Genomic DNA, 17,543 nt, shown 5'->3' with positions numbered 1-17,543 from the left:
TTTTCCAGATATGAGCCACACTTAGATTTATTTATTTAGCAGACATTTTTCTCCAAAGCGACTCTCAGTGAACTCTATGCAGTGTTATCAGCCTACACTGTATTCACCAGGGTGATTTACACTGCTAGATACACTACTTACACTGGGTCACTCATCCATACATCAGTGGAACACACACACACACACACTCTCTGTCACGCACACACTATGGGGAACCTGAACAGCATGTCTTTGGACTGTGGGAGGAAACCAGAGCACCCAGAAGAAACCCACACAGACACAGGGAGACACCGTCCTCTAGAACTAGAAGCAGGTCTAACAAAAATGAAAACTGAATAAAGAGCTCTTTCTAGACGCACAAATACACCGCGCCGGTAACAAGCACAGCGACATACAGGACACGTTTCACACACACACACACACACACACACACACAACAAGTCTGCTGCTAGAGAGTAGCGCTGACTTTTCTCCCGGTACAGTCTTCCTCAAAATCAACATTTCTTGATGAAGTAGACTGGCGTGTCTCGAGTTGGCGGGTGGAGGAGGGGGGGGGGGGGGGGGGCGCGGGTGTCGAGCGCCTGCACCGGCACGGTTTCCACGCGCGCGAATCGCGCGGCAGTTCGACACGCGGTTGCAGCGCACCGTCGTCGTGTCGCAACGCAGAAACAGCGCGTGGACCGGCGACACCAACCAGTCCCACAGTGGGAGGGGAGACCCGATCCCCGGACTGCCTGCCGATCGATCAGATATCGACAAGTGATCGACACCTACTTACAACCCGATTGACATCTGATCAACACCTGATCAACACCTGATCGGCACTGGACTGTGAGGATCAAAGTAAGTCGGCATGAACTGAAGTTCCTTGCTGGACTTAAATCGTTATTTGAACTGGACTTAATAATAATAATAATAATAATAATAATAATAATAATAATAATAAAAGTACGGCATGACCTCCCTCGGTTCCAGATCATGTTTAACCCGTTCAGTCCAGGAGTGAAGAAGTTGTGTGTAGAATTCAGTCGAAATACCAGGTTGTTCTAGGATCGATGACTGCCGGATTGGTTTCGTTACCATTCAGATGTTCTCGAATTTTATTCAGCTTTTTTTTGTTGTAAGTGTTCGCTGTTTTTTGTCTTTGCTTGCATCGAAGCGTCTTTGATTTATTTAGACGCGTATTGCTTTATCTCACGTTGATCGATACTCCGCAGCGGTGTATTGGACCTGTATGAACGGAGTGTTAACTTAAGGATATTGTGCTTTGCCGTTTGCTCAGATGACTTATTAAAAATTCGGCGTTAAAACCAGACAGGGAGGAAACAGGTTCTGCACACAGATCCTCCTTTCCTACGCATGTACTGTTAACTTTTTGATGCACATCATTTTAACCACTGAAATCCCAGCAGCATCTTTTTCAAAAAATTCTGACCCTGCAGTAGTGTTTCATCTCTCATGATCAATGAGTCAGATCAGCCAGCCAAATGAAAAAATGACTAGATTTGTTAAAAAAAAAAAAAAGAAAAAGACATATGCATCCTGCACATGCAGAACCAGGTAAGTGGTCATCCTGACAGTGCATGCAGATGTTGACCTCTGGAAATCATTTTCTGGAGATGCCTTCCTGCCATCGTCAGAAATCGTGTGTTTTGCTGATAAGGTCCGGGAATAGTTCTTTTCGAGACACGGCTCCGGATGGGAGAGCGGATCGCCGATGATTACTGTGGCTGTTTGGTTTGCGCGCATCCCGGGTTACTTGCTGTTTGTTCAGGCTAGCTAATGGCTGTTGTGACATGTCCCCACTTCCAGCTGTAAACGGCTGCCTGGTGAGAGCAGAGCGAGGGATGTCGACGTCTCCAGGCTCGGTCTCGCCCCTCCCGCATCCCTCCCTCTCCAATTCTCCAGCTTGTCTTCCTTACGCATCGAACCAAGAGGAGCAGAGCCTCCAAAACAGGAGACCCTTACATAGCAAGAGGCCTAATTTGAGCTGCTTTAAAGATGCTTCTAATACTGTAAAGAAAACATGTATAGCATCAATCAATTCATTAGCAACGTCCTAATGGTCCAGAACCTATCGGGTACAGGGCAAGGTAGACTCTGGATGGGTACCAACTCATTGCAAGGAACCTTCTGTAATACCTTTTCTATATTTTTATATGTTTAATATTGGGGATGGAAGTTTACATGTATTTATTTATCAGACACTTTTATCCAAAGCGACTTCCAATGGATACTATGTAGTGTTATCAGCCCACACACCTTATTTGCCGTGGTGACCTACACTGTTAGATACACTATTTACACTGGGTCGCTCATCCGTACATCAGTGGAACACACTCTCTCTGTCACCCACACACTAAAGGGGAACCTGTACAGCATGTCTTTGGAGTGTGGGAGGAAACCAGAGCACCCAGAAGAAACCCACACAGACACGGGGAGAACATGCAAACTCCACACAGGCTGAGTGGGGAATCAAACCCGTGCTCTCTCCCACCACCCAGGTGATGAGACAGCAGTGCTACTTGCTGTGCCACTCCAGTTTATAGAGAGACTGGTTGAGTTGAAGGTAAAGGATGTAAATGGTTGGGTCAATGATTGTTTAGTTGGCATCGGTGTGGCGGAACGGTGGCTGCACAGGTGAAGAGGTCGCTGGCGGAGCTGCAGCGGCGATGATGAGCGTGGCGGTCGCCGTGCTCTTTAACAGGAGATCGCAGATGACAAAGTGCAATTACACTTCTTAAGCGCCAGTAACGGGCAGCGCGGTAAAGCCAATTAGCGTAGCGGGGAACGGCGAAGCAAAACGCATTCCGATAATTTGCTGCCGTGTGAAGAGCCCTTATTGCCCCAAACGCGTTTCCTAGTTCCTTTATTTGTCTCAGATCACCTGCTTTTGTTCCTAGAGGACTGAGGGGGTTTTCTAAATCTCGAGACCCGGTGCTCTATCAATCACAGGTCGCCCAACGCTAAGCGCTAGTTTTCGCTAATGAGTCAAAATCGGGCCCTGATGTCAACGAGTGCAGCGATGCGACTACAGCTAAGCAACAATAAGGGGTTAGTCACCCGCTCTAAGAGGCGGAAGCACCTTCTCACGGTCTTTTCTGCTCGCTTCGCATAGAGCGCCTTGTGCTTTGATGCTGAGTGGGAGGGAAGGCGGAATTGCACGTGAATCCCGGCGACCGTGGCTCGAGCGAAGGCCTGCGCGCGGCGCCGCTCATTGTTCGCCTTCAATACGGGCCGACGCAAAGTCGACGGCGGAGCTCCCTTGAAAGAGGCAAAAATGTGCCTCCAGGTCGTAGGTCTGAAATTTAATTTACCTCGCTTTTGTGTCTTTCAGCTAATTCTGACCAAAGGAATTAAAGGCTCGGTGGATATTCAACGACCGTTGGAAAGGTAGGTCTCTTCGGCTGGAACTAAACGAGATTTCATAGCACTCCGTTGGTCGCATCCGAGTAACTGGTCGCCCGCGGAAGCGACTGAACACGTGTTCCTGGTCCCTGTATTCGCGCGCAATTTTTTTTTTTTGCCATTTTAATGCTCTAGGCCCATTCGTTGCTCTGAGTGGTGCTCCAGATCGCATCACTGCGACTGCTGACCTTCACGTACGAACCCAGTACCTGTCACTTTTCCCTCAGATCGATCGCACCTGGAGCAGAGATAAGGCCCTTGTGATCTCTTTGTCGCCTTTGCCCACGTTCTGTGCCGCTCGGCGAGATCTGGAAGTTTCCTAACAAATTAGTGCAGCACCCTTTCAAGGCTTATCTATTATTATCAGTGCGGTGAAATTAATTTTGCAATAAATCCACCTCACATTTAATAGAAAAAGTCATTTACACATACTGTATAGGTGAACTTTGAGCTTTTGTATTTTTTTTTTTAAAAATTGCATTTGTACATTATTATTTTTCCCTTAAAAAGCTGCTTCTAGAATGAGCTGCTTTTTTTTTTTACCAGAAGTTCCTTAATCATCTACCCACCTGCTGCATCAAGTAGACTTTGGGCATAATAAATGACGTTTTGCAAGCTCGAATATTTTTATTAAAAACCTAAATGCTGGACTATAGTGACGAAGGCTGCAAGCTCTCGTGGGAACGGTGACCTCAGAGCCTAATGCTGACGGGTGATTGCCAGGTTACGCAGACTGTAATACCGAGCTATGCCTCGAACGCAGCCAAGCATTTTGGCCACAAAGAAAGTTTGCAATGTGATTTTTCACAAGTCAGCTATTATAATTATCTGCCTATTCATGTGTGACCGGTTCCTCAAAGAGGGCTGGAAGAAATGCTGGCGCCTGCTGCCGATCACCGGCACCGTGTGTCATCCTGGTGTGTGTTATGGCCTGAGTCTCTGCAGTTCTCAGAGAACCCCAGCATCTCGAACCCAGGATGCTTCCTCAACCTTTACTCAGGACCCTGTTGCTTTGCTGGAAAGTTCATCCTCCTCCTATCACTTTGTACGCATGGGCTCAGCTGCAATATGTGCTTCCCTGACAGCCACCTTAACATCCATTATATTATGTCTTAAAACCCAAAGCAGAACCTGCAGGGATGGTGCCAAGTCATTCATCTGCTTCATCTGCAGAGCTTTCAGTTCTACCGACAGTTGGCTATTTCGCTTCCAGTTTCAAAAACCTTTTTGCATTGTGCAGTTTTAGACCTAGTCTGGATTCACCTCCTAATAGAGGACCAGTAGGGGGGCGTGGTGGTTAAACTGTTCCTTTGGAATCTGACCATTACAACCAAAGGGAACCCATTCCTGCTGCATTTCCCATGATCGACTTACTTACCCTGAACTGATCATATTCACATTTATTCATTTACGTGAACGCTTTTCTCCAAAGTGACTTACAATGTTAAGGGCTTAGCCCTTTATACAGCTGGGTAGTGTCATGGGCGGCCGAGAGAACTGGGACAGCAGGACCCAAGTGCAGAGTCGTTCATTTGGATTCAGGTGATCAGGCAAGTTCTCGGTGTCGGGGACAGGCGAATGGTCGGTTGATCGGCGGTCGGGGTCAGAGCGGGAATCCATCGGGTGAGGTCAGGAAACGAAGCGAAGAGTCGGTCGATCGGCGGTCGACGTTGAAACGAAGATCCGTGGACGTGGTCGGGAAACAAGGCGAAGAGACGAAAACCAGAGAACGAGAACTGAGAACAAGGGTTGAGTGTGCACTGGACGTCACAAAGGAGGGCGGTTGTCTCCGATGAGATTCCGCAAAGGTATGGGAGCTGAAGAGGGTCTTTTACAGGGTGAGCGGTTAATCAGGTGCTGGAGCAGAGTCAGGTGCTGTCGGTTGAGTTGTGGGCATGGACATGACAGGTAGTTACTACAGGAATTTTTTTAAGGCAAGTACCATGCTCAAAGGTACTATAGGTGGAGGTCAGAGGAAACAGATGGGCCCAAAGGCAACAGCTCCAAGCACTATGCTACCAACTGGTAAATCAGTGTAAAAGTGATTGTCTAACATTGTAAGTCGGCTTGGACAGAGGTTAATAATGATGTTTTTGCACTCCTGTATACCCTGCAAAAAATGTATTTCATAGGTCATTTTATCTGATAATTTTTTTCTTTTTTGGCGAGATGACAAATAGCACCGTGGCTCAGTGAAAACAGCCGAGAAATTGGAAAAATGAATGGTTTCGGTAGTGTCAGCATGCCTTATCACCTGCCGAGGGAAAAACAAATTGTCAAAAACTAGAGCCATAGTGTAAGCGCTATACTGTGGAAGAGAATATGAATAAGGAAAGAGAATGACCGGTGTTTGTACAGCTGTTTTGCTTAGGCCATTTTTCATCCTCCTCTTTGCTAATGGTTCAAAATATTAATATAGCCATCTTTACTGTATTTTTGCTTGCCAGGAAATGGCATTTGTCTAAGGGCTCCTGTTTGCTCAGTGTTGGCTTCATTCCAGGGAGACAGCAGTTGCCTTGCAGGCATTGTGAAGTCTTGGCTATTTTTTAAAATATATTATTTATTATTTTTTTCTCCAGCCATGATATATTTATACAACACAGTTCTCAGCTTGCTGCTCTGTCAGACCCTGCCAGGAGGGAGGTGTTGGACACCCATGAGTTGCCAGGTGGCTGCAAGAGGTGTCCCCTATCCTGGGGGTGTGTATGAAACAGCCATGCCCCCCCTCCCCCCCTCCCCCCATCTGCCAGGTATTGAGCTTGTGTGTGTGTGGTGTGTGTGTGCAGAGATGATTGACAGAACAGGGAAAATACACACAAAAATAAAATATAAAAACTAGCAATTTGCATCTGCTCCAGTTCTCATTAAACTTAATTTTCCCTCCCTGTAAGTCATTTCCTCTTTGCTTTCCGCACAGAAATAGTTTTTTCCTTCGAGCTGCAATGTGACGAACTTGATATTTGTGTGTAAATTATCGTTCTGATTCCAAGCGGATGTTTTTTTTTTTTTTTTTTCTGCCCTGGGTGACTTGCACAGAATGCAGATATAGACTTTATACATTAATGCAGTTGGGTATTTGTTTTCGTAGCAATTCCGCTTCCTCGACTTACCCGATATTGACACACCGGAGCCGCACCTGGGACTTGAACAGGCAGCCTAGCGGTCAGAATTCCAGGTCCTTAATCATTACAGCATCTGCTGTCTGATAGCACCACCTGCTAAGTCTGAACTTGGATGTGTGGTTTCTTTGCAATTTCACCCCGGACCCACGTTTCGCGCGCATAATCATAGAAGCATATGCACGTGCCACGCCGCGCTGCGTGTTCCGAGGCCTTCGCCGGGACCTTTCTGGAAGCAGAGCGGGCTGCAAAAGCACGCTGTTATTGTCATGGGTAAGATTTCAGAGCGCCACCGTTTCCCTGAACAGGCAATGCTGATTGTGTAGCAGTCCTCCGGTTTCCGTTCTCATCGCTCCTGTCTGCCTCTGTGTCACTTTGCTGTCATTTTGTGCGAGATATTTTGTGCGGCTGGCTTTGTGCGAGCTTGATTATCCTCGATGCTTTTTGTCAGAGTACCTGTAATTAACTGAAAGATTGCAATTAGGTGGATCTCTGTTTTTTCTTTCCCAGACTGAACGTGACAATAGCGCTTGTATTATTCCTATTATAACTTCATATAATTCCCATAACACATTTCATAACCTCTGACCTCAGCATCGAGGCCAAACACGATGGAGATGCTACCTTCATAAATCACCGTTGCTAAATGTCCACAAATGTTGACGCCTCTATAATATTAATGCTGAATTTACTACTGTTGAGAAGTTTCTGGCAAAAAGTGTGTTTTTTTATATTACATTTATTTATTCGGCAGATGCTTTTCATCAAAGCAACATCCAAAGAACTCTATGTGGTGTTATCAGCCCACACACCTTATGTACCGTGGTGACTTACACTGCTAGATACACTACTTACACTGGGTCACTCATCCATACATCAGTGGAACACACACTATGGGTGAACCTGAACAGCATCTCTTTGGAGTGTGGGAGGAAACCAGAGCACCCGGAGGACCCCCACAAAGACACGGGGAGAACATGCAGACTCCACACAAACTTTGCAAGGATCGAATCCACATCCTCTCGCAGCACCCAGGCGCTGTGAGACAGCAGCTCTACTTGCTGTGACACCGTGCCGCCCGGTTTGCATTTGCATGCATGGATATATTAATGTACGCTGCTGAAGGCAAGAGAAAACTGGAAGGGAAATGGGAGAGCTGGGAAAACACTGGCATTGTGCTGCTGCATGAATCTTGCCGTGGCCACTGCTGACGTACGTGTGTGTGTGTGTAAACATCGCCCATGCGCACCAACGTTGAAATCGCGTTTCCGTAAGTCACGGGCCATATAAAGTGATCCGACGTGCGTTCGATCTTAAGGGCGCAGTGAATGTTCAGATGAAAGCGATTGTATTTGTGAGGCCTTGCTGCATCTTCGCACCCGCGTCTGTTTTCAGGGGCATCGGCCCTCCCGCTGAACCGCTAACAGAGCAGCTGAAATGGGCCGAGGAACATTACAAGAGCAATAAACGGAGCTAATGAGCGGTGTCCATATTTCCCAGCCTTACCGTGACTCATATCCCTCTTCTGGAAAGGAAGCATTGCGGCCAGACACATATCGTGGTTGGACGTTTTTTCCAGCAATTAAATGCCATAAAACACTGCCCTCGCACTGTTAAGAGGAACATGGGTTTAAGCATACTGCTTTAGCCACTGTAAAGTTGAGCATAGTGCAGCTGATGCCTTTTATACTCAGAAACCAAAATCAAAGCCATTATTGTCATTATACGCTATTGCAATGTCAGGACTGTACGAAACATCGGCGCTTTATCGATCGCACCGGTTCGAATGGGTGTCCAAATTCAGCACGTTGTTCGAGGAAACTCCCGCCGAGGGGTATGAAAACAGTCATTTTTCAAACTCATAGCAATTAAATCAAATGCTGCCTATAACAGTGAAAGGAATCCACTTTTGACCTTTTCAGTCTGGTACCTTGATTCTAGTCCAAAGGTCTTCTGCTGGTTTCACCTCCTGGTACGCGCTTAATTAGGCTCAATCTCAAATGGCTGCAAGGGTAGTTGTAAGCTCATCTCCCCGGACGGCGCTACACCTCGGCGCGCCAGGCGTTCGTGGGCAAAGACGTTTCCTCGAGGAAGACGGCGTTGTTTTGATATTTGTTTCCCTGCCTTGATTGTTTTGCTAATTTGTCTCTTTTCCTCCCTCTGGCATCAATATGTGTTCGGCAGGTGGTCATCGGGATGTGAAACATGCGATCGAGAAAGTGTTTGAAGCCTCCATAATATATTTATGGAACATGCTCCCATCGCCGGCTCATCTCCTACAGTGACGACCGGGGGGTTTTGAGGCTGAGGACGAGCCGTTGCACATTGGCGTCCTTGGAGAATTTTATGAGGGTTTGACACTTGCAATCCTTTATGCTCTTGGAGGCAGAGGCACTGAATATATACAGGTATGCCAGAAAAGAACTATGCAGGGGAGGCTCATTAGGATTCAGCCACCTGTGAAATATTGTGCTCTATTTGAGCTTGGAACAGAATAATTTAGTTGTGGGTACTGACAAATGAACTTAAAGTAAAAGTAAACTCAGGTGATTCTGCTTTGGATCCGATTGCGATGAATCAATTAATTTAATTTGGGGAACGTGCCGGATAAAGGTATAGGAAAACGTACGGGAGACGGTGCACAAGGCTGAAGACGAGCAAAGATCCCATTGGAACCTTGCGGTGACAAGCTTTGAAAAGTAAAGAGATCCCTATACTGAGAAACGTTGGAAATAAGGGGCTTTTTCTTCATTCCTCTCGCAGTTGCGGAAATTCGGCTTAAGGGCTTCATTTTTAAGCGCCACATCCGGCTTGTTTTGTGCATTCTAAAGGCACTCTGGATCTGTACATAATGACTCTTCTCGTCCTTTGTTGCCTTGGAGACCATTCCTGGTCCAATTGATGTACTGAGATGCCCAAGTGCCCGTACCTTTGTTCTTCACATCATCTATTTTGTCGGCGAAGGTGAAACGGGCGGCTCATTGCTTGGAGGCGTTCCGACAAACATTTACAGTCGGGAAAAGTGACTCACACGTTCTGCTGCCATTCTGCCCTATAGTGGCCTTTTCCCAGTGGACACTGTGGTTTTTTTTTAACACTAGAACAATGCAAGAGTCCCATTTCAAGCAGTTTTCTGGCAACAGGATCAGTGAGCCCAATTATGCAAAACTATGGAGGAGAAGTTATTATTATTATTATTATTATTATTATTATTATCGTTGTTGTTGTTGTTACTACTACTTATGATACTACTAGTGAGCCCAATTATGCAAAACTATGGAGGAGAAGTTATTATTATTATTATTATTATTATTATTATTATTATTATTATCGTTGTTGTTGTTGTTACTACTACTTATGATACTACTAGTGAGCCCAATTATGCAAAACTATGGAGGAGAAGTTATTATTATTATTATTATTATTATTATTATTATTATCGTTGTTGTTGTTGTTACTACTACTTATGATACTACTACTTCTCCCGAATTTTGTAGTCCAACTGCAGCTGTAGTTCCAACAAAGTTCTTCAGCTCCTCGCCTTTCTTCCCACTAGCAAATCTCTGTCCTAGTTTTCGCTTACAGAAACTGAAAAAAATTCCTCTAAAGTATTTGCTTTTTCATCTGCCGTGTCTAAAGTTTGCAGCGGATGGTCAGCGAGGAGTTTTTGCTGAGATGCTTTCACTCGTGTGAAGTTCCTGGGAATTTTGACTTTCTACTCACAGCAGACTATCAGTCATGAAATATCCCTTTAATTATTTATACAATGTAGGAAGATGTCCCTTATGGTTAATATTGATTTAACATTTGCAGAATTCTGCACAACACCCCAGAAGTGTTTCCTTTTAACATAATAGGGTGACTGGTGTTTGCCTCGTTGCTGTGTGTTGAACCGCGGTTCGGTTTGACTTATGACTAATAAAGGGAACAAGCTGTACAAAGAGGCTTTAGAAAAGAGACTCGAATAAGAGGGAAAAATGTCATTACTGTCAAAAACAGGCGGTTTTAAATGGAGAAGATCAGAAGCAGCACATCAACCTTTTTCACATTTCTGAGGTGGTGGAGGCTGGAAAAAATGGCATTTGTTGATTCCTCAGCTTAACCCTTTTTTCTGTGGGTTTTATCATTTTTGTAAAGTTATCCAGTGGCGCCGAGAAAATAACACAATATGAAATATCTTTTAAATAGTCTAGTTTTAAGGAGGTACGGAAACCTCGCTCTGTTTATGCCACAAATAAATAATGCAAATCTGATGGGCTTGTGATCTCCTAACTCTTTAATGTACACTGTTATTAACGTAAAAAATGTAGAAATAAGAATTTCTTCATGGTCTTTGCCATAATACCTGGGATGTTTTCAGGTTTTTTTTTTCCCCAATGTTGTCTGGAATCTCAGCAGAAAATGAATCCTTTCTGAATCTGCCTTGCTATTTTATTATATGAATTGCAGAGCAACCTGATCTGTCAGCAACAAGTGTGGTTTCTTACCTGCGGTTAAATGTATACTGTATTGCATGCTGTAACGTACAGCGCAGGTGTCATTGTTGTCGCCTTGGCATCCACTACAGTTTTTGTACAGCAGTGTCTTCGCATTTCATTTCAATTCAGTACAAATGCAGTTTTGAAAATAATCATATGAATTTACTCAGTTCCTTCCATTCATGGCGTGAGGCATCATTTACAGTAAAATCATACCGTATTCGACTTTGGACGTGCTAAAATAAGAGTTGCGTAGCTACAAATTCAGCATATGCCCAGCACATTTCTTTAGAAATTATTTAAATGAGAAAACAAATTCTTTTGTAAAGTTGGGTTCACGTTATCCGACCCATTTCCAGCGATGCAAAGCTTGTCCTCTTATCCTGGTTTTAATTGTTCCTGTTTTTTCTGAAAATAAGCCAGCATTGGAATGCAAGAGCTCCGCCGAACCGCCATAGGAGAACATCCCCCCTGAGAAAAACATGAAACGTGTTTATGGTGATCTTTTTTTTCTCACTCGATTGTTTACATTTTAATTTGCATAACGTTCTTTGTCCATCACGATCGTCTCCTTGCCAAACAAAACAAAAAGTCAGGAGGAGTTTCCATGACAACAGCATCCCAGCGCTCACAAGAAGATTAATAGAAAAAAATTGCAATACATTAAACTTGGAAAAAATTCTGACTTTTTAAGCAAACCTGTGCCGGTGAACAGTGTGCTGTGCTGAGACAAATTTCACGGGCACCTTAAAAGTCGTATGATTCGTGTTCTTCTTTAATCAGCTAAATGTATTGTGCCATTCACTTGTGTGCATTGTAGTACAAAATATTTGTGGTACCTTATTCTCAGAAGGCAGCGAAGTGAACTGCGTGGGTTGTTTGATTGCCTTACTCGGTGACCTGGTGGCAGCACAACAGCACTTGTTCTTTAATTGATGAGAGAGCACTCCTGCCTTGCACTGCTTTACCTAGACAGCAGCTGTGAGAACTGCGGCTGGAGGACACCATCTCCTTATCGTCAAGTGGACCTTTTTACATAATGGTTAAATGAAGAGGTTGTCAGTTAGCCTGTTATACATCCTTACAGTTAACTGCTGTGATTTCAGGGACTGATTGAAGCCCAGACTTGATATGTGTAAAGCCGATGTTGTTTGGAAATTACGATTTTCAGCATCCAAAATTCGTTTTCCATCGGTGGTGCGGGGCGATGGGGGACCTTCGGCAGCTTGGCGTTCGTGTTTCCAAATTGTGCCGTTTAGCTCTCAGTTACAAATGAGGGAATCATCATTGAACGGTACAAAGACTGCTTTCCCTCGCGATGTGGAAAATTGCCATGAGAGCGGGGAGGAAAAAAATGGCCTAAAAATGTAATTTACATTTTAAAAGGGGACCTCCAAGCGGATGTTTGTGGGCAGACGAAAAAAAAAGTACGGGTGGTTCATTAAAAACAAATGCTGTGTTCTGTGGGAATCGCGATGAATGCCTTATCATCTCTTTTGTCTGCTCTCCTAGGCCGTATCTGTCCCAATTTCCTTTTCAAAGATACGCGGAGGAGTCGGCTTTTTGTGCCCGTGATGGCCCTCTCTTTGATCAGTAGTCATGCCAGGAGTTAAGGTGTCAATATTCCTCCCAGTCGTGCGAGCTGAAGACAGTCACTCAGCTGCCTGCCAAGTCCCTTCTTGACACACTAACACACACTGACATGTCTTGATTTGCTATCCGCAGATGGGGATGTTTCACTGGCAGGTGACCGGCTCTTAGCCACCCAAGAAATTCACACCTACCCGAGGACTGTGTTTGCCGTTCGAACCTCTTCGCACCATGAGTCATCCCAGGGACAGCACGAACGGTCAAGACATCCCAGCTGCAGGATGGCTGCTGAATAGACGCGATGGAGAAAGCCGTCTCACCAGAGAGGTATGAATGGCCTGGTGCAAACCCTTCGGTACCAGCTGGGCTCTGACTGGACTCCCAAGTAGAGCGACTGACTGGAACCACACTGACTTTCTGTGCGTCTCAGGTGTTCTGAACAGAACAGAAACACTGAGAAGACTGAGCCTAGTGGCGATCTCATTTCGGTGGGTTTTTTTTCGCGCCGGTCAGAAAGGAGGACGTGGACACCGCTAATGCGATGCTTTGTAGGAAATCTGAGGTGTTCAGACCGTGACAAACTGCCCAGTGAGAAGCTAAGCCATGCTGCACGCAACAGAGCTTGTTGCTTGCTAATTTAACGTAGCTACATGGCTAGCTGTTTCAGTAGCTACCGCTACTGAATGTGTCGTGTTCCTGCCTCCAGCATGGATGCGTTTAACAAAAGCGCGTTGGATTTCTCTCTGGATGACGATAGCAAAAGCACCGCCAGCAAGATTCTCCTGTCCCTGACACTGTCCCTGTTGGCGGTGATCACCACTACCATGAACTCCATGGTCATCACGGCTATCATCGTCACACGCAAACTGCACCATCCTGCTAATTACCTCATCTGCTCGCTGGCCTTCACCGACCTGCTGGTGGCCATCCTGGTGATGCCTTTCAGCATCGTCTACATCATCAAGGAGGCCTGGGTTATGGGCCAGGTGGTGTGCAACATGTGGCTGAGCGTAGACATCACCTGTTGCACTTGCTCTATCCTCCACCTGGCCGCCATCGCCCTGGACCGTTACCGGGCCATCACCGACGCGGTGGAGTACGCCCGCAAGCGGACGTCCCGTCGCGCAGCCATCATGATCGTAGCCGTTTGGGTCATCTCAATCTTCATCTCCCTTCCCCCGCTGCTGTGGAGGCACCACCAAGCAAGTGATGACGAGGGGTGTCTCATCAAGCACGACCACATTGCCTTCACCATATACTCCACCTTTGGGGCCTTCTACATTCCCCTTGCACTCATCCTCATCCTCTACTACAAGATCTACCGGGCTGCCAAGAGTCTCTATGTCAAGCGAGGTGCCAGCCAGCTCAGCAAGCAAACTATGAATGGCACCATGCTGCCCCTGTGCTCCGACAGGGACCCCCAGAGCCCAGATACTCTCAGCCCGCCGGAGAAATCATTTTCTGACCTTTCCACGGAAGGGGATCGCGTGCGCATTACAAATAAGAGCCCTCAGGAGGGGTCTCGCCGAGAGCGGTCCAGCAGGAAGCAACGCATCTCCGGCAACAGGGAGAAGAAAGCAGCCACCACGCTGGGCCTCATCCTGGGGGCTTTCGTCATCTGCTGGCTGCCCTTCTTTCTGAAGGAGGTGATCGTCAACACCTGCGCCACCTGCGGGACATCTGCGGCTGTGGCGGACTTCCTCACCTGGTTGGGGTATCTCAACTCCCTCATCAACCCGCTCATATACACCATCTTCAACGAGGACTTCAAGAAGGCCTTCAAAAAACTGATCAAATGTGGACATTATATGTGATGGAATGTGAGAACTGAAGAGAGACAATAATGTTTTTGATCCCACAAGGAACTGCCCTAATGAACCAGCAACTGAATCAAAATTCATATTATATTTGACACAGTTAAAAAGTTCATGTGCTCAACATGCACTTTGAACCAAGGCTGGAATATCAACTTATCAAAATGTGTTGTCATGTCCTCTGCACTGATGCGGAAACACAACTTATTTAATAAAAAAATTAAAATAAAAAATAATAATAGTATGCAGGGTATTAAAAGTTTTTCAACAAGCTGATGTGTGATTAGCTTTCTGATTTCACATTGAATGGTATCACACTGAAACCTTCCCTTGTTAACTGTATTGTAAGTATCCAATAATATGCAACATATAATTTTTTACTTTTGCCAAATCAAAATGACTTTTCGAACATGTTAGTTGTACAGTTGATCCTTGCTACTTTGGACTGTTTCACAGGGAAGGGGTCTGATACATCTGATAGTGAAACTTATTGTTTTTCATAATATAGTAGTTATGTGCAGTTTCCAATTTCAAATGTGCATGTAACTCTGTAAAGAACGGCAATATCACTATAGAATACATAAATACAACCATAATTATGTCATTTGTACAAAAATGGAATATAGCTTAAAAAACTGCAATGAAAACGAAATTGAAATAAATAAAAAAAAAACTGTAGACATTCTTTCCATCACATTCTGTACAGTAATACAGAAAAGTGGGTAATGAAAGTGAATGCAAATTTTGGGGTATTTATATTCATCCTGTCTCATAGAGGCCACTTGTGGTAAAGTGTGAAGAACATTTTGTTTTTTTTTTTTCTATTCACGCACTGCTGTTTTATTTTTCTACCGTTATAACACACTTTAGCCATTGTAAGCCTTTTTTCAAGCTTCTGTATTCATTCAATTTTTCTTATTGGCTAATAAATGCAAACACATGTATTTGTTATTATTAATTAATACATGATAGTAATAAAACAATGTTATAAAATGACATAATGCTGTACTATATTGTTGATATCTCTTTGGGCTGCTACAGATCACCTAATAAAAGAGGTCCAAATTAGCAAGGATGGGCTGTGTTACCGTTGCTATGATCTCTTTGTAACGTATGTTTATAAAATATATGGGTTCGTGTCTTTCCGCTTCGTGGTTTGAGTTAAGGAAGTATTTGCAACTTACAGAGCTCCAGTGAAATGTGGTTAATTTTGAGAATTACTGCTATCAGTGTTACTATTTTTTAGTGTAAAGCACAACATGAGCTGAATTTCAGATCATGTATTAACTTTGTTTTGTCTACATGTGTATATAATAGTAACACCTTTTTTGAAATGGTCTATGAGCTGAATTAATAAAATGCAAGATGTATAGAGATGTATTTTGTCTAAAACTTACGTTTAACAAGATTATAAATGGCATATACTGTACGTTTAGTAGGAAAAGCTGTATATGCAAATGAATGCACTGCTAGAAGAAGGAACAGAAAACTGGCAATATATGTCATGCTATTTTAGAGAAATATTACAAATACAATATTTTGGTAATCTTAGTATTAATAATCTGTACTTACGTTCTTAAAGATGTTTTAATCTTCCATGGGAGTTTATATGTTGTATTAGATGACAAGTACAATAATGAGTAAATCTTTAATAGCAGAGATACCATCTCTAAGCAAATTATTCCTCCCAGATGTGAACAGCTATATAAATAAAACTGGAGCCTGAAGGTATGATATGATAGACATTTTATCAGTCCCATCTTCCTTTGATTATGTAATTGTGCCACTCTAACATTTGCAATGAGGTAATGGAATGGAAAAAATGACACAGGATATTAAATGCTTAGTACAGTGCTGACAAAGGAAGTCCCAGAAGTCCCTAATAACAATGTTTTTTTTTTTTTTTGTTGGGAGGGAGTGTGGGGGGCGGTGGCGGAGTGGGTTTGACTGGGTCCTGCTCTCCGGTGGGCCTGGGGTTCAAGTCTTGCTTGGGGTGCCTTGTGATGGACTGGCATCCCATCCTGGGTGCGTCCCCTCCCCCATCAGCCCTACGCCCTGTGTTGCCGGGCTAGGCTCTGACTCCCCGCATCCCTGCATGGGATGAGTGGTTTCAGCCAGTGTGTGTGTGTGTGTGTGTGTGTGGGAGGGGGTGTGAGAAAAGTCAAAGTCAACTTCATTGTCACTTCCACAATATGTTTAGAACACACATGGGAGTAAAATAGCATTTTTGCTGGACCACGGTGTGACATAGAGGACAACATATACAACATATACTATTATTACCATAGTGTAATTCACAATCACTAACTACTAAACTAAGAACACAATGGGATGACACTATGGAGCAAGAACACAATGGAATGAAGTGCAGTGGTGTGGCCGGTACAATAAACAGAAATGTAAACAGATTTAAAGGTGGTAGTGTAAACAGAGTGAGTTTTTTGTGCAATAATTGTTTGGAAAAGAGGATTAGTGTGACCTAACGCAGGTCGATGTGGAATGTACTAAAGAAATACAGCAGGATTTTGGTATGTAATTGGTGGTTAAAGGTGGTGCAGAGAGTTCAGGATCCTGACAGCTTGATGGAAAAAGCTGTTGCGCAGTCTGGTGGAGTCGGCTCGTACGATTCCCGTATCTCTAGATAGAATCTAGATTCCATCTATCTCTAAATAGAAGAGCATTTCTCCAAAAATTAATGCATGCAGCTAAAACTTCTTAAACGTGTTGTAACACAAAATGTTTTGTTTGTGAAAATAATAGCAGGGCGATCACAGGACACAATGTTCTTAGGGTTCGTTCATACATGTCATAAGGCGATATGGTTGCACTGGTCTATTAAAATACTGAAATATTACAATACATACAGTCCCACCCTTGTCCATCCAGGCACATTCTCTGTCATGTGACTCGATAAATTTAACAACTAACAGAACATTGCTAGGTCAAATACCAGTCCTGCTGTGGTACACTTAGTCAAGGAACTTACCCTGCATTGGGAGTGCTATATAAATGGATAAATCATTATAAAGCTGATTATGTATCGTTGGAAGTGTCTTTGGACAAAACCAACTAATATACATAGCAGCTGAAACGCAAGTGAAAAATGTGATAACAATTAAAGGAAAATGCTTCAG

General features: G+C 44.2%; 1 protein-coding gene and 1 long non-coding RNA gene across 2 annotated transcripts; both read left to right on the top strand.

Moving 5' to 3' along the window:
- The first annotated feature begins 660 nt into the window (after positions 1 to 660).
- On the top strand, positions 661 to 13,201 carry LOC108929080 (uncharacterized). The gene is made up of 3 exons (XR_001965722.1): positions 661 to 843; positions 3,338 to 3,393; positions 12,731 to 13,201. It is a non-coding gene; the product is annotated as an uncharacterized LOC108929080 (long non-coding RNA).
- Positions 13,202 to 13,210: 9 nt separating this feature from the next.
- On the top strand, positions 13,211 to 14,653 carry LOC108929075 (5-hydroxytryptamine receptor 1F-like). The gene has a single exon (XM_018743393.1). It carries the CDS (start codon positions 13,279 to 13,281, stop codon positions 14,407 to 14,409), a length of 1,131 nt encoding a protein of 376 aa, XP_018598909.1. The 5' UTR covers positions 13,211 to 13,278; the 3' UTR covers positions 14,410 to 14,653.
- Positions 14,654 to 17,543: the final 2,890 nt, after the last annotated feature.

Source organism: Scleropages formosus, chromosome 12 (genome assembly GCF_900964775.1).
Source record: "Scleropages formosus chromosome 12, fSclFor1.1, whole genome shotgun sequence".
Classification (NCBI taxonomy): domain Eukaryota; kingdom Metazoa; phylum Chordata; class Actinopteri; order Osteoglossiformes; family Osteoglossidae; genus Scleropages; species Scleropages formosus.
This window is presented reverse-complemented; position numbering and strand designations above follow the sequence as displayed.